General features: G+C 42.4%; 1 protein-coding gene across 1 annotated transcript; it reads left to right on the top strand.

Moving 5' to 3' along the window:
* The first annotated feature begins 2,957 nt into the window (after window positions 1-2,957).
* On the top strand, window positions 2,958-19,422 carry LOC140121180 (retinol dehydrogenase 7-like). The gene is made up of 4 exons (XM_072140471.1): window positions 2,958-3,401; window positions 8,132-8,284; window positions 12,509-12,639; window positions 16,305-19,422. Exons 1-4 carry the CDS (start codon window positions 3,032-3,034, stop codon window positions 16,650-16,652), a joined length of 1,002 nt encoding a protein of 333 aa, XP_071996572.1. The 5' UTR covers window positions 2,958-3,031; the 3' UTR covers window positions 16,653-19,422.
* Window positions 19,423-19,962: the final 540 nt, after the last annotated feature.

Raw genomic sequence — 19,962 nt, 5'->3', positions numbered from 1 at the left:
TTTTTAACTTTTTTTTGTGTTTTTTTGTGTTTTTTTTTTTTTGTGTTTTTTAGTTTTTAAAACCAAACAATGCTATCCTATTGCTATGGCTATTTTCTAGCCAAATATGAAAGCACACTGCTATGCCAGATGAGATGACGCTCAGTTACGAAAAAATAAACGTAAAATAAAAAGTAAATGGCAGACTGTGCCTAATTGAAATCAAACCCCTAATAAATTTTCCCACTTCGGTCTTTGCGATGGATATGTGCGTCACTAAGCGCTAAACACAACGGTCGCAAGTCTCACTACAAATTCCTCACAATATGGTAGTAGATGCACTGCAGCAAGGACAGCCACCAGCAGCTCAACCAGAAATAAAATATATATAACGCTATTGTAGGCGTAAGTAAGCCGTTTGGATTCTCCTATGGCTATTTTCTAGCCAAGTATGAAAGCACACTGCTATGCCAGATGAGATGACGCTGAGTTACGAAAAAATAAACGTAAAATAAAAAGTAAATGGCAGACTGTGCCTAATTGAAATCAAACCCCTAATAAATTTTCCCACTTTGGTGTTTGAGGTGGATATGTGTGTCACTAAGAGCTAAACACAACGGTAGCAAGTCCCCCTGCTAATTCCTCACAATATGGTACTAGCTGCAAATAAAAAAAAAAAAAAGTATAACGTTATTGTAGCCCTAAGAAGGGCTGTTGGGTTCTTGTAGAATCACTCCTGCCTAACAGTAAGCTAATAGAACACCCTAACGCTTTCCCTGACCAGCAGCAGCTCTCTCCCTAGCGGCATCCAGACAGAGAATGATCCGAGCAGCGCAGGCAGGGGCTAGTCTATTCCAGGGTCACCTGATCTGGCCAGCCAACCACTGCTATCGACGTGTAAGGGTACCACGTCATGCTGGGTGGAGTGCAGAGTCTCCTGGCTTGTGATTGGCTCTGTTTCTGGCCGCCAAAAAGCAAAACGGCAGGAGCTGCCATTTTCTCGAGCGGGCGAAGTATTCGTCCGAGCAACGAGCAGTTTCGAGTACGCTAATGCTCGAACGGGCATCAAGCTCGGACGAGTATGTTCGCTCATCTCTAGTATGCATGCATTTGTTAACACAATGTTAACACATGTGTTAATGCAAGTGTTAACATTTACATTTTGTAAACGCAAGTGTTAACAGCTGTTTAGTTAGGCAAATCTCCCTTCAGCTGTTGTAATGCGTTTAAACATGATTTGTGACTGCACCCTCAAGCAGAGAGTTATTAGCTGCATGACCATTATCCAGCCCCGGAGACACCTAGTGAGTTGATCAGGCTCCTTAGAAGCTCTATGGCATGGAGAGGGATTAAGTTTTGCAACAACAGGTTAAACACTTGCATCGGCAGGGGTGTTGCATTGACACGCCGGGATCACCTACAAAAAAAGAGTTATCATTAGTCAGCTGGAGCATGGGGACAAAATGTGCGGGACTCGGGGCTGCTAATTATGCACCCCCTCTCCTTCTCCCTCTCCCATGCTGGGAGCATGGGACAGCGAGGTGACGTCATGCAAAAGGCGTGCATAATTAGCAATCCTTGGTAGATTTCCTTTAATGAAAGTTCATTTATGCGATTTTAGGATAAAATGCAAAACAGGCTTGTACATTAAGACCCACAACTAGCCGGTCACAAAAGGGTCCAATACAGACACGTGATGAATTAAATCCTTAAAATATTTCACTTCTAATCACCAAATCACAATTTACTGCTTGTAGAACTAGTTTTGCTACTTGACATTTGAGACGTGAATGGGCTGGCTATTTATATCAAACTTTAACATTAATTTTAACATTTTAAAGGGCTTGTCCACTTTCAGCAAATAATTGATATGGTTTGAGTAAGTATTCAAATACAATTTTCCAATATACTTACTGTATAGATTCCGTGTGGTCTTCCAGACCTCTGCTTGTTGTCCTTCCATAGAAAGCTTCATTGTTTACTAGCAATGGATAGAAATCTGCTCATGGTCATGTGATGGACACGTAGGTGCACAAGCTGTTAGGACACGTTCACATGTTACGCTAGCGTCACATTCATAACACGACGCTAGCGCACAGGGGGCGGGGCTCCAGGCGATCACATATGCGTTTCCAGAGAAATGTGTTAACATGTTGTTAACTCATGCGTTAACATCGCGTTTACGATGCGTTTTGTAAATGGAAATGTTAACAGTGATGTAATTAGGCAAATCACCTCTCCTCAGCTGTTGTATATGTGTTTTAAACACAATGAAAACTCAGGACAAAACGCAACGTGTGAACAACCCCTGAGGGTGATGCCACACGTGGGGGGGGGGGAGATTTATCAAGTGTCTGAAAGTCAGAATCTTTCCAGTTGCCCATGACAACCAATCACAACTCCCCTTTAAAATATTCATGAGTACTGGTAAAATGAAAGCTAAGCTGTGATTGGTTGCCAACTGGAAATATTCTGACTTTCAGACACTTGATAAATCTGCCCCCATGGTGTTCTGAAACCTTTTTTGGTCCGTTTTTAAGCAGTCTGTTAAAAAAAAGAATGCATTTTTTAACAGAATGCTTATAAACGGACCAAAAACGGGTTCAAAACGCCATTTGTGGCATCACCCTTATTTTGTTAGTGGGTGGCCCCATACCAGCCCACATCACAACTCAACACGACCCCCTCCCCAAGCAAGCGGCATCGATGGAAGATTAGTCACAATTTCCAACTCTTTGCACGGCTTGTACTCCAGTATTCAGACGTATAATCCGCCACAGATATCAACAAAACCTTATCAGAGGCAATGTCTGTCCTGTTAGATGTCAATTATTAGAAGTGAATACTTTTTAGTTTTTTCCTAATTATTCTTCCTGTTTTCCATGGTAATTACAGATTCAGAGCTTACACAAGACAGAACAGTGATTCAACTGCATTTGTGTGTCTTCAGCCCTCTCCCTCCATGATTACAGGGTGCGTAACCCTTATAAAGGGGAGTGTTCTCTCTGACTGAGGCTTTGTCACCTTTGTCTTGTGCACTGAAGCAGGAGCAATGGCTTCTATCCCTTGGCTTGGGTCTTGCTGCATAGAAGCACAGATCCTTGTATATACGCTGCTCTTTGGACTGTTGGGTATTGCAATCCATAAAAAGCTGAGGACCAGACATGTTTCGCTGGATCCACAGGGAAGAGCAGTGCTCATCACAGGCTGCGACTCAGGTTTCGGAAACCTTCTGGCACACAGGCTGCTTTCTATGGGTTTCACGGTCTTTGCTGCCTGCCTGTTTCCAGATGGAGAGGGAGCTCAGGCTCTGAGAGCCCATGCATCACCCGGGGAGCTGAAGGTCCTCAGGCTCGATGTGACCAGTGACAAGGAGATAGAGCAGGCGAAGCAGTATGTGCAGGATCACCTCCCTAACAAAGGTAAGCTCCTCAGCAACATTGATTTTTTGTTTAAAGAAAAACATTACGTAAAGCAAAATGTTACAAATAATAAACTGGTGAGAAAATCAGTTTTGCAGTTTTCTGTGGCACCCTGCGTCATTAATTAACGTAAAAGGGTTAAATTGTGACCCCTAAAGTGCTGCAAATTTGACATTTGTTGCAAAAAGATAAAGCAGTAATCAGTGTTTAACAATCTGGGGTTTCCGATATGTCCAACCTCGCTTACAATAGCCCCGGACAATGTATAGATGCATATAAGAGACTAAATTGCTGTGTAGATTCAGTATTAGGGTGATGGCAAACGTGGTGTTTTGAACGCATTTTTGGCCGTTTGTAAGCAGTTCATCAAAAAACGCATCCATTTTTTACCAGATTGAATTAAGATAATTGGTCCAACCTGTCCAAAACGGTTACGTTTTCAAAAAACGCATGTGTTTTTTGATGGGTTGCTTATAAGAACGGGCCAAAAACGTGATCAAAATGCCACGTGTACCATCACCCTCAATGAAATGATTGGGCAAGGAAAGGAAGTTTTTTGCATCAGGTTTTAAAAGTGCTTTCAAAATCTGATGTGGATCACAGACTAAAAGTAAACATACAACTTCTTTCTTGAAGCCAAATTTGTGCCAGAAATATTTGCGCCAAAAATGTAATTTATCAAGGTTTTAAGACCTTGTTTTTGACACATTTCAGACTTTTTTTCGTTGCGTTTTCATTGCCTTTTGAAACGCATTAGAACAGCGTTGTTAACAAAGGTGATTTGCCTAATTACATTATTGTTAACCTTGCATTTATAAAGTGCATCGTAAAAGTGATGTTAACACATGCCTTACCAATGAGGAAGCACTCGTTTGGAGTGCGAAACGCGTTGTCCTAAATATCTCTGAATAATAGGAAACCTCTTACCCCTGATGACCAGCGCCTTTCTGACGTCCCATTTTTACACATAGGGTGGCACAATTAGTGACCTACCCTCCAGCCCATTTGCTATACGCCCTTGTTACCCAACCTTGGGGCGAGGGTGGGGACGCGGCAGCGGTTACTTACCACATATGCCTGACCCAGCGTTGTGCCTGTCTCTAGCACAACCAGCAAAGGTGAGTACCCAATCTCACCCAAGAGCACCTCTTCCTCAAGAGCACCCCCGAAGTAACCAAGGATAATCTCGCACTAGGTAGCGCTGTTTCTCTCTGTTCCTTTTTCTCTGCATGTCCACAGTGATCAAATCTAGTACAGTCATGGCCAAACGTTTTGAGAATGATACAAATGTTAATTTTTACAAAGTCTACTGCATCAGGTTTTATAATGGCAATTTGCATAAACTCCAGAATGTTATAAAGAGTGGTCAGCTTAACAGCAATTAATTGCAAAGTCAATATTTGACTAGAAAATGAACTTTTTCCCCCAAAACACATTTGAACTTCATTACAGGCCTGCCTTAAAATGAGCAGCTAACATTGTTTCAGTGATTGCTCCAGTGGGTGTTCATGAGGACAGGGCTGGAGATCAATCTGTCATGAATAAGTAAGAATCACACCTCTGGACACTTTAAAAGGAGGCTGGGGCTTGGCATCATTGTTTCTCTTCCATTGTTGCCAAAAAGGCTCCAGGGCGCCCAAGAAGGACCAGCAAGCACCAGGACCATCTGTTAAAAGTGTTTCAGCTTCGGGATGGGGCTACCAGCAGTGCAGAGCTTGCTCAGGAATGGCAGCAGGCAGGTGTGAGTGCGTCTGCACGCACTGTGAGGCGGAGACTCTTGGAGCAAGGCCTGGTGTCAAGGAGGGAGGGCAGCAAAGAAGCCAATTCTCTCCAGAAAAAACATCAGGGACTGCCTGATATTCTGCAAAAGGTACAGGGAGTGGACTGCTGAGGACTGGGGTATAGTGATTTTCTCTGATGAATCCCCTTTCCGATTGTTTGGAAGATCTGGAAAACGGCTTGTTCGGAGAAGACAAGGTGAGCGATACCACCAGTCTTGTCTCATGTCAACTGTAAAGCATCCTGCAACCATTCATGTGTGGGACGGCTTCTCAGCCAAGGGAATTGACTCTCTCATAAAGCAAAGGTGAAAACTAAATGGCTCAGGGAACAAAACATAGAGTTTTTCGGTCCATGGCCTGGAAACTCCCCAGATCTTAATCCCATTGAGAACTTGTGGTCAATCATCAAGAGACGGGTGGACAAACAAAAACCAACAAATTGTGATAAAATGCAAACATTGATTGTGCAGGAATGGACGGCTATCAGTCAGGATTTGGTCCAGAAGTTGATTGAGAGCTGCCAGGGAGAATTGCAGAGGTCCTGAAGAAGAAGGGGCAACACTGCAAATATTGCCTTGCTGCAGTAACTAATTCTAACTGTCAATAAAAGCTTTTGTTACTCATAATATGATTGCACTTGTATTTCTGTAGGTGATAAAAACATCTGACAAACCAGAGGGCAACAGATCATGTGAAAATATAATATTTTGTGTCATTCTCACAAATTTTGGCCATGACTGTATATTTACTTGTAATGGAAAAAAAACCCTTAATAGCACAGGATAATCCGCTCTTATATTTACAACAATACCTAACATAAAATAATTTGCCAGTCTACAAAGTAGCTATCCTGCACATGATCTGTGTGGTTCATTTTACATTGAATAGTATTGACACATTGGGGCAGATTTATCAAGCTGTCTGAAAGTCAGAATATTTCTAGTTGCCCATGGCAACCAATCACAGCTCCCCTTTAAAATATTCATGAGCACTGATAAAATGAAAGCTGAGCTGTGATTGGTTGCCATGGGCAACTAGAAATATTCTGACTTTCAGACACTTGATAAATCTGCCCCATTACAATGCTGCATTTAGTGTCCTATGATTCATTAATATTTTTTTTAGTTTTATCTGATCATTTAAATTCCCTGACTGCAGGAGACCTGAGCCAATAATTAGCTTGAACCTCTTGGATGCCACATCCCTATAAAGTACAATCTGCTGTTAGATTTACACCGTGGCTGTACAGGGCACCGTTAATTAGAATATAGGTGTACAAATTGGAGGAGGGAGAGGGTTAACTTGATAGGATAGTTTTATTAATTACAAGTATTTTTGTTTATATTAATTGACTAAAAATGTGAAAAAAGTTGTCGTCAAATTTTTACCAAAATATGTTAAACATATGTACAGCGTCAATCTGCAGGTGCAGAGGGTGAATGCACTTCTGCAAATAGCCAGCTCTGTCTTCCTGCTCAGGGTCGGCTCCAGGTTTCAGTAGGCCCCTGGGCAACAGAGCCTCAATAGGCCCCTTTGCAGTGAACTCACATGGTTGCCAGTGATGGGAATTCTGGCTCTTCTTAGTGGGCTGGCTCATTGGGCTCCGCTCACTAAGAAGAGCTGGCTATTAAATATATAAAAGGGATACGCAGGCCAGGCAGTCACCCCACACAACTCCACTTTTAACCCGATTTTATCATGTTAAAGGGGGCGTGGTGAGCCAGTTAGGGACGGGGTTAAGTGAGCCATCAGCTCCTGTCGTTCATGAACAAGAGCTCATTCACGAACAACACATCACTCATTGAGAAACTAGAACTCCTCCTAAAATTTCCCTAAATAATCCCTAAAATATTCCCTAGTTTGTCATACCAGCCCCCTCATGGTTATTTTTTATAAAGCCCCCCTCACTCCCTATGGATTCGTTAGATACAGCCCCCATCACCCCCATGGATTTTTTTTATGTACAGCCTTAGGTGTGGGACTTGTCCAGGTATGTGAAGTCTTGGCCCTGTCCCTGCAGCTCCTTCTCTATTCTGCTTTCAGGAGAGGGGGGATTTTAAGCAGCTATAACAGTGTCACTAAACTGGAGATATCCACAGTTTACTGATGGGAATGGGAAATGTATATAAAATTGTGCCCCCTGCTGTAACTTTAACAGATTTATATTCTACCTTCATTACAAGAAGAAAAAAATCTGTGGAAATCCTGCTGCAAAATTAGAAATAAAAATTATATAGTAAATGAAGATGGATAGATATGGATTCACTTTGGAAATGTACCAGTTCATATGGATGTACCCTTAAATTAGTAGCCAGACTGATGTTATCCAAGTATTTTAATCATCATGCCTGATAATAGATGGTCACTGAACCCTACGTTATCAAAGGAGGACACAATGGGGCACATTTTCAGGGCTTTTGCACAAGAATTCACAAGTTCCTTACGCCACCACCACAAATGGGTGTGAAGAGGGGTGCAGTTGGACACGGGTGTAACATTGAGCGGGTGTGAGGGTACTGTCACAACTGGGCCCAAGAGGCTTCGGGGGCCTGTAAGGTGTCACTTTCCCCTATAAGAAGACTAGTACTATAAACTATACATTATAACCGAAGGCCTGGCACAGACTTTGCACTAGCCCATTACCTTCAACTTGGCTCAGTGGCTCGGTGTGGGGCCTTCTTGCCCCTGCAAACTTTGTCAGACCTGGCATAGAGGTGCCCCACTGAGATATTTCTGATAGATTCGGTGGGTGCCTAGGCACTATCTTACGTATGATAAATTTAGCCCCATGTCCGTATGTTCTGTATGTTACCACAGTTTTGAAGGACATCTCTGTCCAGGCCAGAAATCCTTCTACCTCACTAGGCATCACATAAATCCAGCTTGGATGTCAATAGCGTAAAAGTTTATCATTAATGATCCTTTTGTGCTTATTTCTCTTTCTTTCAGGTCTGTGGGGACTAGTGAACAACGCAGGTATATCCATTTGGGGAATGGTGGAATGGCTAACAATAGATAAATTCCAGAAAGTTCTAGATGTCAACCTCCTGGGGAGCATTAGGACAACCCTGGCTTTCGCCCCACTTATCAGAAAAAACAAAGGTAAAATCTCTTGTACTGGGTTAAGGTCTCAGGCTTTAAATGGCTTTGAGTTTACATTGACAGAAAATGAGAGTGGAATTATACTGTGGGAATGGTAATATTCTAGACCTGAGTCAATCATTGTTAAACTGCATTCTCTAGATTACTAAATGGTACATTTGATCATAGGGTCCTCTCAGGACATAGAACATTTTTACATTTATAACCTGTTCTATGTTGTACAGTACATAATAGTAAACTCTGTGTGGATGCATGAAATGGTAATTGAGTAGTAATAGTGAATTCAATAGAGATTATAAATATCAATATAAATAAATATAATACTCAACTAACTTAAAAACTGCAGTAGTGGTGTATTTCTGTGTTTTATGCATGTCGATGAGATTTGTACAGAGTTCATCTTCTTTCCTAGGTCTGTTTTTTCCATACACAAATCAGCAGTAGCTTATTGCTAAGATAGGCCTATTGCTAAGAGCAAGAACGCTCTATGTCGCCCAATGTACACTGGGAATTGCAGCTATTTTAGGGCTTCTATGCCAGAATTCTGATACTGAAGCCCTGATAAATCTTCCCCCTAGTGCTACATCCCCACCATGGGGATGACAGTATGGGGGGACAGATGGATACTAGCAATGGACTGGCTGGCTTGGTCATAGTCTGTGTATTTCACGGTAGTTCAGTCCTAGTGTAGGCCTCATCAACACCTGTCATGGCCACAATGGTGAAACAAGAAGAGAGGGACAATAAGGTTCTGAACAAAAGATTCACGGATCCAGCATTAGAACAATCCAACTGCCTTTATTAATTAATCCATGGCGTCCACAAGCGTATTGCAGGTTTACAAGTGTAAAAGTCCACGCGTTTCCAGCACTAACCCGTGCTCTTAATCATGACTACCAAATGCATCCTGAATGCCTATAGTCAAACCTTGCAATATTACAATAAAAATATAAACGCATACATTTAAAATCAAAGCAGACAATCCCCGCAATGTTAAATACAATATAGCAAAAATTGGTAATTTCAACCCAACAGTAGCTGAATTCAGAGTGAGTTGCGATCCTCCAGCACACACCACGTTGTCATGGGGACTCCACGTTTAGTTCCCTGTTCAGTCATGTGATCCTATCACCTGACTCCTAACAACAAGCGGCGTCAAAACTTCCGCGTACTGAATATATCCAGCTATAATCTGATCGTGCGGGTCCATCCTGGGCCAACCGGCCGCTCCAGAAGCAAATTCTGGGTAAGTACGAGGAAGAACAAATTTTTGAATATATGCCATACGCCGGTTGGTCAGACGATGGAAACAGACTCTTGGGGAGTCTGCAAAAATGATGATAATAACAATAAGTATAAAAACAATGTTTAAAATCCGTGTTAATATACAAGGGAAACAATAATTACCTATACAGGAGTGGTTGTTTGACTAGCAGATTCCAACATAGGAGGATATTTCTATATTTACGGACAATACGGTTCCCCTTTGGTTTGCTTTCTAAGCGCCAGGTCCCGGCAGATTGTAACGAGGAATTCTGTGGATAGCCCGGGACTCGCATGCAAAACAGAGATACTAAAAAAACTCTGTTCCTTTATTATGAGAAGTCGCATGTAGCAGACAAAGAGCAGCAGATAGCAGGTTCGGCAGCATTCCTTCCTATCGGCAAGCAGGGCTATCCAGTTAGCTAGATTTATTCAACTAGAACCAGCAATACGTAGCCTGGATCAGTGGTCAGCTAAGCTGGATCACTCTTCAGGGAGATGGTTCAGCTCTAATGCATCAATAGGACAATTGTAAATCTCTAATTCTCAGTACAATCTCAAACTAGTGACCCTGGACCTCTGAGCTGAGCCTATATTTATAAACTTTAGCCTCAGCCCTGGAAAGTTCCAAGAAGACAGCCAATCACAGCCCGTTTACCTCAGGAGACAATAAGTTTAATTTAAATAAAACATATTAACCCTTTGTCAGCAACGAATAAATGGGAAACCGTGTACACAGTAGCTACCAATCTCTTTCAAGAGGATTTACACTGTATATGTACTAGAAAAAATGAGTTGGGGGTCTCTAAATTGCTTACATGAGTTACAAAGCCCAGTAGGGTGTCAGTCCTACTGGGTCCTCTAAGCAAGAACTCTGTGGCACTGGAGTGGAGAAAAGGGATTCATCATGGATTGAAGAACAGTTTTCTGGTGTACAAGGCATTAAAAAATAGCAAATCTGGGCACTTACTACGGATGTAACAATTTTTTCTGAGAAGTTTGCACACCTACATGCAACTTTTTGACTGTAAAGGGAGTGGTGGGTCACAAGGTCAGACATGGTGGCCAGTTAAATGACCAAATGACCAAAATACTGGTCATGTTATAGCTGAAATCTAAACCAGGTTGGCCTGACGCCGGAGTTAGAGTAAGGGTCTAGAGGTTATTAGGACTGGCGCCATGATTCCCATAATGGGGTACATTTACTTACCCGGTTCAGTCGTGATCCAGCGGCGCGTTCTCTGCCGAGATTCACTAAGGTCGTGCGCCCGATATCCACCAGGTGTCGCTGCTGCGCCGAGGTCCGCCGGAGTTCACCTTCTTCGTCCCGGTGTATGTGAGTGCTGATCTTGCGACACAAATTCTTTTTTTAATTCCGCGGTTTTTCCGAATCTATCGGGTTGTCCAACGTCCACGCCCCCCGATTTCTGTCGTGTGAAAGCTGGCCGATGCGCCAAAATCCGATGGCGTGCACGAAAATCCCAGGGCAATTTGGCACAAATCGGAAATATTCGGCAAACCTGACGAAAGTGCAGCATTCAGACCCTTAGTAAATGAGCCCCAATGTCTCCACTACTTACCCATACTTAAATGAGTTTTCCAAAAATACAGAAAATGCCAAGGGGACTGGGGAGGACACTTTCCCAGCTTGTTGCTGGGCCCTGAATATAATGCATGACTGTTCTTAACTCTTTACTAGTCCATGTAAAATTACATGGAATAGGCACCTGCAGTGGTGTATAGAGAGGGTTCACAGTGTCCTCTCCATGCATGGCATGTCAGGTGACTGCTGACATCAGCCACTAACTGCCACAATCAGTGTTAGTAATTGTGGCAATTAATCTGTTTACTTCCATACGTTGAGACTTTCACCATTTTGCCTCATATAAAACAATGAAAACCTCCTCCTATCCTGCAAAAGATGACACCTTGCCCAGTTCTGTACAATGAAGTATTAAAAAGATATGAGTGTAAGAATATAGCAACAAAAAACTTTATTCTTGCAAAGTTTTTGAACTTTTTAATTTAAATATTAAGACAAACTACCGTATTTAAATTTGATCTCCTCGATGATCGTTCTGACCCCAAAAATAAAGGAAATGTGTCATCTGAACTGTACAGTTAAAGAGGTAAAAGCAAAGCTCATCGAAAAGGGCACAATTGGTCAATGGTACATGGGAGAAAACAAGCCCTCATATAGCTTTGTAAACAGAAAAAATCTAAACCATATGGCTTGTGAAATCAGTGGAGTGAAAAACGGAATCCTAAAAAACACAAAAAAGACCTGTTCATGAATGGGTTAAAGTGTTATAGTAGTTCAGCATTAAATAATTCCAGATATGTAAATGATGCCCTTAAGTCATAATTATAGAGCTTTCATTTCTTAAGCATTTCTTCAGGTCCAATGTGATACTGGTTTTGAGTTTGTACCAAATGTGCGACCCATATAGAGTAACTTTAACTGCAAAAAACCCGTCTAACAGCCTACACAAGGTCATAGAAGGTCCGTAGAAATGTGACAAAGTGTACCTTAACGATTAAAAAGTTGAATAAACAGGATCAGCAACCTGTAAAGGGAACCTATCATCAGGTTTTCACCATTAAACCTAAAGACAGGTCCCCAAAGAATTCTTCCTACTGCACCCCATTTTCTTTGTATAGAAATCCACAGCTCACATTTGGCTAAAATAGTTCCTGGCACCTGGCCAGGAGACTCGCTGAGCCAGAGGGGTATGTTTTCTCTTCAGGTTAAAAATGTGTCCCTATGACTCGGTGAGCGAGGGAGGAATAGGGAAGTTTATATAAAATAAAAGAATGGGGCACAGTATAAAGAATTCTGTTACCTGTCATACCTTTTCACGGTGGAAAACCTGATGATAGGTTCTCTTTAAACTCTGCTGTTTACTCAATTCTATTTCACCTGTTCTTTCTTTTTGGTAATTTTTTTTTATATATGTTTAGGGCGCATGGTGTTTCTATCAAGCATAAATGCATACATAAGTTACATGAATAGCATTTATGCATTGACAAAAGCTGGGCTGGAGAAATTCTGTGATTCCTTGCGACTAGAAATGAAGCAGTTTGGAGTGCAGGTAAGACTGTTTCTGCTTTCTTTTTTTTTTTTTTTACTAGTATAAGTACATAGAAACCACCATACCTTATATAAGTATAGTATTGCTTAAAGGGGCTTTCCCACAAATCCACAGGATCGGGCCTAACTTGCTGATCGGTGGGGGTCTGATGTGAGCCCAAAGATCACGAAAAAAAGGGGTCCGATGGGGTCCCAATTACCTCAGTCGGACCCCTCGTTGCTCCCGGAGAGTAATGGAGCAGACAGCTGCGCATGATCGTTCTGCTCCATACATCACAATGGAGCTGATGGAAATTGCAGAGCACCACGCTTGGCGATCTCTGTCAGCTCCATAGAGATGAATGGAGCAGAACGGTCATGCTCAGCCATCTGCTCCATTACTCTGAGCGATAACGGGTCCGACGGAGATACGCGGGACCCCATTGGACCCCTCATTTTCATGATCTGTGGGGGTCTCATCACTGAGACCCCCACTGATCAGGAAGTTAGGACCTATCCTGTGAATAGGGCCTAACTTGATTCGTGGGAAAACCCATTTAATGTGTGTTGCACAGGGATCATAAGGGAGCCTGTCAACAGGAATGTCATTTTTATCTGGTGACAGGTTCCAGTAACCTATGTTAAGTTGATTTTAAAAATGTCTTTGTCAGCATCCTGAATCATTCCAGTACTTTATATTTCACATTACCTGGTTCCCTGCCAGCAGCATGTGGTGTGTCCTGGGGTTAGGGGGGCATCTGCATCCTGTGTGCCTGCGTCTCGGTTTTCTTCTCCAAACTGAACCCAACCCCCCCACTTCCGGTCATGTACATTATTAATTTATATAATTATTATTATTGAACAGGCAAGGGAGGATAATGGTGTGGATGGTGCTCTCAAGTTGTAAAAAAAAATAGCAATATACCTTGAATCCATAAATCCGCTTAACCCCTTCCCCTCCCCCTCGCTGGCTGAGCCCTCTCCATAGCCGGTAAGTCTTTGCTGCATATTGCTTTCACTACGATCGCCGCCGGCAATGCTGCGGATCTTGCCGCGGAAGCGGTGATCCATTGCGATTGCGGATCTTGCCGGGGAGCGGTGATCCATTGCCATGACAGCTTCGGGCCTCACGGAGGCCCGAAGCTGTCTCATTTTAACCCATTCATTACAATGTGCTATCAGCACATTGTAATGAATGAGGAGTAAAATCCCCATATACTGCCAAATTGCAGTATGGCAGTATATGGTAGGATCGATCAGACAACCTAGGGTTAAAGTACCCTAGGGAGTCTGAAAAATAGTAAAAGTAAAAGTAAAAAAAAGTTAAAAAAAAAAAATTTATAATAAAAAAACCTAAAAATTCAAATCACCCCCCTTTTCCTAGAACTGATATTAATATTAATAAACAGTAAAAATCATAAACACATTAGATATAGCCGCGTCCGAAAATGTCCGATCTATCAAAATATAATAATGGTTTTTCGCTGCGTTTAACGGAAAATAGCGTCCAAAGTCAAAAATGAAATTTTTTTGCCATTTTGGAAAATATAAAAAAATTAATAAAAAGTGATCAAAAGGTCGCACAGTCCTAAAAATGATAGAAATGAAAACACCATCAAAAGTCGCAAAAAATGACACCACCCACAGCTCCGTACACCAAAGTATGAAAAAGTTATTGCCGCCAGAAGACGGCAAAATAAAAAAAAAAAATTTTGTACAGGAGGTTTTAATTTTTTTAAATGTATGAAAACATTATAAAACCTATGCAAATTTGGTATCCACATAATCGTAGCAACCCAAAGAATAAAGTAGACATGTCATTTGGGGCACACAGTGAAAGCTGTAAAATCCAAGCCCACAAGAAAACGTTGCAAATGTGTTTTTTCACCATTTTCACAGCATTTGGAATTTTTTTCCTGCTTCCCAGTACGCACCATGGAATATTAAATAGCGTCACTACGAAGTGCAATTTGTTACGCAGAAAATAAGCCATAACACAGCTCTTTATGTGGAAAAATAAAAAAGTTATAGATTTTTGAAGGTGGGGAGTGATAAATGGAAGTGAAAAAACTAAAAAAGGCCAAGTCGTTAAGGGGTTAATGGCGTTGACTCAAGTTTAATTGTTTTAAAGGGTTTTTCCCACGAACACAAGGTAGACTCTATCCTGTGGATATTCTAACTTGCTGATCAGTGGGGGTCTCAGTGATGAGTCCCTTAAAGATCACGAAAACGATGGGTCCAATGGGGTCCCACAGACCACCATCTGACCCCTCGTTGCTCCATCAGAGTAATGGAGCCTAACTTGTATTCGTGGGAAAACACCTTTAATGATCTAATCTGTGAGGCACAGAGCTGTCATCAGGAGTATTGGGGACCCATACATGAGATGGCACGCATAGTACAGTATACATTTGTGTACTATATGGCACACATATAAATGTCAATTGCACTAGAAAGTTAGACGGTGACTACGGTACAGATCAGACACTGCCAATCTGCTACTTTCCATTAAGAACACCAAGGTGATGTCTCCCAACCAAAATTTTTACCTGCTAAATTCAACCAAGATGTCTTCAGTTCCTTGCAGCACCACTCTACATTTTCCAACTACCTAAGTCACTTACTGTATAGTATCCCCCTGGATAACAACTATGTCCTACACTGTGCTCCTAAATAATATATACCACACCACAATTGGCTGTACTGTGCCTCCTGAATATCTTAAATATTACAAGTCACATAATGACCAAGACTGTTATTAAGTATGTACAGAGCTTTCAATTGGAGGGCACAAACAAAATATTAGGCCCTTTTTCGTTTTGTTTTTTTTTAATTATTTTTCACTCCCAACATTCAAATATCTATAACATTGCCAGTGGATATTCGCTGCAATATGCAGCAAACACTTGCTGTGTGTGGAGAGAGCACAGCCCGTGAGCCTTTTCCAAACAACCGCAGCGGCATGTGACATACTGATACGTCACACGTTGCTACAGGGTCAGCGGGGATTCCGTGACTACAAAAATGTATTGGCTACCCATTGCCTAACTTAACGCTAAACAATTGGTAGGTAGATCTTGTTACTTTTGCTTTTATGCATTATGAACCAGAGATACCTTAAGAATGCTGTAGCTACACTGATAAACATATCTTGTTTAATCCCTGAACTGGGTGGTTTCACTTAAGAAACAATCATAAAATTATAATAATGAGGCTCTGCCGCTCCTGTGGCTGAATCCTCTTACCTACCCTGATTATGTACTGCTCAAGTCTTGTCCTGCCCAGAAACAGCCAAGAATACATAATCACTGTGCTATCCCTGACAGTCAGTGTTAATCAATCGCTGCACCATCCCCCAGCTGCTGTGTATGAATCAACCTGTTCAGGTTGATTAGTCCTGTCTGGACAGTTCAGCCAGCCTGCACACTGCTTTTCCAATGTCCTGACTTTTATAATTGTTTTTTGAGCAAAACCACTTGGTTCAGAGATTAAACAAGATATGTTTCTGCACAGTGTAGCTACAGCATTGTCAGGTATGTTTGGTTCACAATGCATAAAAACAAATGGTAGATTTCCTTTAACACTGGCATAAGATGCACCAGTCTTAATGATTACAAAAAACAAATCTAATTTGTTTTATAAGCAAATCCAGAACTCTTATAATTCTCCTACTGTTATTACTTGTAGGTTTGTATTATTGAGCCCGGAAATTATGCTCCAGCCACAAACATCCAACCACAAGTGGCCCCGGAAAAACTTTGGGATTCTCTTCCGGCTGAGGCAAAGGAGATCTACAGCAAAGAGTTCATAAAAGATGCAACAAACTTTGTAAAGGAGAAACTTGAAAGCGGCAGCAAAAATAGCTATGAAGTGGTGGACGCCATTGTAGACGCCCTCACAGCACCTTCACCTAAAGCCCGTTATCTGGTGGCCAGTCTGGCAGAAAAAGTTGCTGTTTACTTATTTTTATGGCTTCCAACTTCTCTTTTCGATCAAATTTTACATGTGGCAAGAAGAAAAAGTAAGAATGCGTAAAATAATGTTGTGACATGTCTTCTAAAGGAAGCGTCAATTAAAATGTTGGGCGGGTGGTTGGTTTAGAGAACACTTGTAAACTTAATTTTAGTGATCACAGCCAGCAGCTGCTAAATTAAGCAAATCAAATTCTGGAAAGTTTCTAAAGAGGAATAGATTCACACAATAAGGACATAGTTTTGCCTTTATACAAATCGCTAGTCAGACCTCACATGGAACATAGGGGGGCATTCATTATTGGCTTTCCAACAGTATTATGGCGTTTTTGTCTCTTTGCTGCACCTTATGTGCCATATTTATAAGTGTAGGTGCTACAAAATAGCTCTTTTTTTCCAAAACTCGTGCCTTTTTATTTTAGTTGCTTAATATGGGCGCAGCTCAGAAATCCAGACACTTTTCCTGTTATTCTAGGGTCCTGACACTTTATTTGGCCCAGAAATAGATGAGTTAAAAGCTTGTTTGCCAAGTTCTATTCCACGTTCATGAATGTGCAGTCAGTGCAGACCATTTTCATTTCTGCACCAATTCATTAACCCCTTGACCCACAATCTAAAATCACTATTTAATTTACTGCATCATTTGTGTACCAAACAAAACAGACACTGCACCACAATTGGTGAACGCCCTCAATTGTGCACAGTTATAGGCACCAGTGAATAAAATGGATAATAGTAAAACTGGAAAGGTTGCAGAGGGCAACTAAGATTATTAGGGGAATGAGGGGGTGGGGGTGGGGGCTAGAATACAATGATATATTACTAACATTGGGGTTATTCAGATTATAAAAAAAGATGGCTAAGAGGAGAACTAATTACGATGTACAAATATCTGAATGGTCGGTACAGGGATCTCTCCAAAGACCTTTTTATACCTAGACCTGTGACCAGGACAAGGGCGCATCCTCTACGCCTAGAGGAGAGGCGATTCTACCATCACCATAGACAGGGGGCATCCTCTGCATCGAGAGCTTGTGTTTCTGTCCCTGTGCAATGTGCTCCCCCTGTGTTAATGTCCCTGCGTAATGTGCTGCCCCTGTGGTAATGTCCCGCCCCCGTCCCTGTGTTTCTGCCCCCTGCTTACCTGTCCGGCGCCGCGTTGGTCCGCCCACCTTCTGCAACTCCTCCGGCTCCTCCAGGCTGCAATGCACGCTGCTCGTCACGTGACTGAGGCGACCTGACGTCAGGTCACGTCAGTCACGTGACCCGAGGCGCGCGGTGCAACCTGGAGGAGCCTGCAGTAAAGCTACAGGGAAGAAGACATCACTGGGTAAGTATGTAAGTTTATTATTATATTATATTTAAAGGGAGGGCGCTAGGGAGATTTTAGTAGTAAAGGGAGGGTGCTAGGGGTAATTTAGTAGTAAAGGGAGGGTGCTAGGGGTATTTTAGTAGTAAAGGGAGGCTGCTAGGGGTATTTTAATAGTAAAGGGAGGCCTCTAGGGGTATTTTAGTAGTAAAAGGAGGCCGCTAGGGGTATTTTAGTAGTAAAGGGAGGCCGCTAGGGGTATTTTAATAGTAAAGGGAGGCCGCTAGGGGTATTTTAGTAGTAAAGGGAGGTCGCTAGGGGTATTTTAGTAGTAAAGGGAGGCCACTAGGGGTATTTTAGTAGTAAAGGGAGGCCGCTAGGGGTATTTTAGTAGTAAAGGGAGGCCGCTAGGGGTATTTTAGTAGTAAAGGGAGGGCGCTAGGGGTATTTTAGTAGTAAAGGGAGGCCGCTAGGGGTATTTTAGTAGTAAAGGGAGGGCGCTAGGGGTATTTTAGTAGTAAAGGGAGGCCGCTAGGGGTATTTTAGTAGTAAAGGGAGGCCGCTGCTGGACATGTTATTAATAAGGGGAGGCCGCTGCTGGACATGTTATTACAAAATTAGGTTTTTCCTAAAGGTGACACAGCACCCGAGTTATGCTCGTTTTTTTGGCGAATTTTGACACACCTAGCTCAAAAGGTTGCCCATCACTGCCATAGACAGAAGGCATACTGTACACCTAGAGGAGAGGCGATTCTACCATCACCCTAGATGGGGATTCTCTACTGTAAGAGCAGTGAAACCATGGAACTCTCTGCCACAGGAGGTTGTTTTGGTGGATTCTGTGTCCATGTTTCAGAGAGGCCTGGATGCTTTGCTTGAGAACAAAAATATCACAGGTTATGGGGAAAAAGATTTGTTTAATCATATAGGTTGGACTTGATAGAACTCTGTTTTTTTCCAACTCATATAATGATACTATGAACAGTAGCTTTTTGGGGCAAAACAATTATTGCTATCAAGCAAGATATATGTCTAGATCCTGGACCTTATGTAATAGCAGCTGTAGACTCTGCCAAGGCAATAGTTAAATGGGTGTAAGATATTATCCAATGATGTGGCTGTATTGTAAACTGGAGTGTGATTGGAGAGGTGCTACCACCTGACCAGGGGGAGTATAAAACCCCTGTGCAGTGGGAACACATGGTTTTACCTGGTCTTAGCTGCTGTGACATCATGGTCTTAGACTGCAGAGTTAGAGTGAAGAGAGAGAGTGTGTGGAGCACACCTTTAGTGCTGTCACAGAAACCAATCCCAGGAACTGTGTCAGGAGAATCCAATCCAGTCTTGCAGCTTGCACAGTTTGGACACAGCTCCATCTCAATTCTCCCAGCCTGCATGTACTATCAGGCTGGTGCGTTATTCATGAGGACCACTCTCCATGACCACTCCAGTAATCCAAATCTGCTGTTTGACCATTTAGGCCCGTTGCCTGCTACCTGTTTTTCAATAAAGAACCGTGAGTTGATTTGCATAACGTTGCCTCCGTCTGATCCCTGGATATGGCTGTCTACCACCACGGGCTACCCATCCATTACCCAAGGACATATATCACAGACACTCAGGGGTTGCCCCAGGGAGAAACAAGTACTTCGGCCTCTCCCTCCATATTTCTTGCACGCACCACCTACTGGAGACCTGCCAGGCTGTAGAACAGCCCTCCGGTCCCCATAAAAAGCACCGTGACATCAGCGTGCCTAGGCCGCAACCGCCAGCTACTCCGGTATTCTGGGCCCAGGCTGCCTCCAGGCCCCAAGAAAAGGCTAGGCCACGGTGGGGGATGTTGCAAAGTTATAACCAACCGGATAATGAGGGGCTGACACTTGGGACCTGACACATAGAGAATTAATGAAGGGGCAATTTGTTGCTATTGCTTGTAGTTTGGGGAACTTCCCCATGGAAAATATTCCTGTATGTCTCCAAAAAGAAACAAAAGAGAGTTGGTAGAGTTGGTCTATCTCTAAAATGAGGGTCACGGTAATCTCACAGATCATTAGACTAGGACACA

This window comes from Engystomops pustulosus, chromosome 3, assembly GCF_040894005.1.
Source record: "Engystomops pustulosus chromosome 3, aEngPut4.maternal, whole genome shotgun sequence".
Classification (NCBI taxonomy): Eukaryota; Metazoa; Chordata; class Amphibia; order Anura; family Leptodactylidae; genus Engystomops; species Engystomops pustulosus.
Note: the sequence above shows the minus strand (reverse complement) of the source record. Positions and strands in the feature narration are given on the sequence as shown.

Excerpts from the sequence above, each read along its gene's own strand:
- LOC140121180 (XM_072140471.1), top strand. The coding sequence starts at position 3,032 with ATGGCTTCTATCCCTTGGCTTGGGTCTTGCTGCATAGAAGCACAGATC. Across the intron at positions 8,285-12,508 it reads ACTTATCAGAAAAAACAAAG|GGCGCATGGTGTTTCTATCA; the intron begins GTAAAATCTCTT and ends ATATATGTTTAG. Across the intron at positions 12,640-16,304 it reads TGAAGCAGTTTGGAGTGCAG|GTTTGTATTATTGAGCCCGG; the intron begins GTAAGACTGTTT and ends TATTACTTGTAG.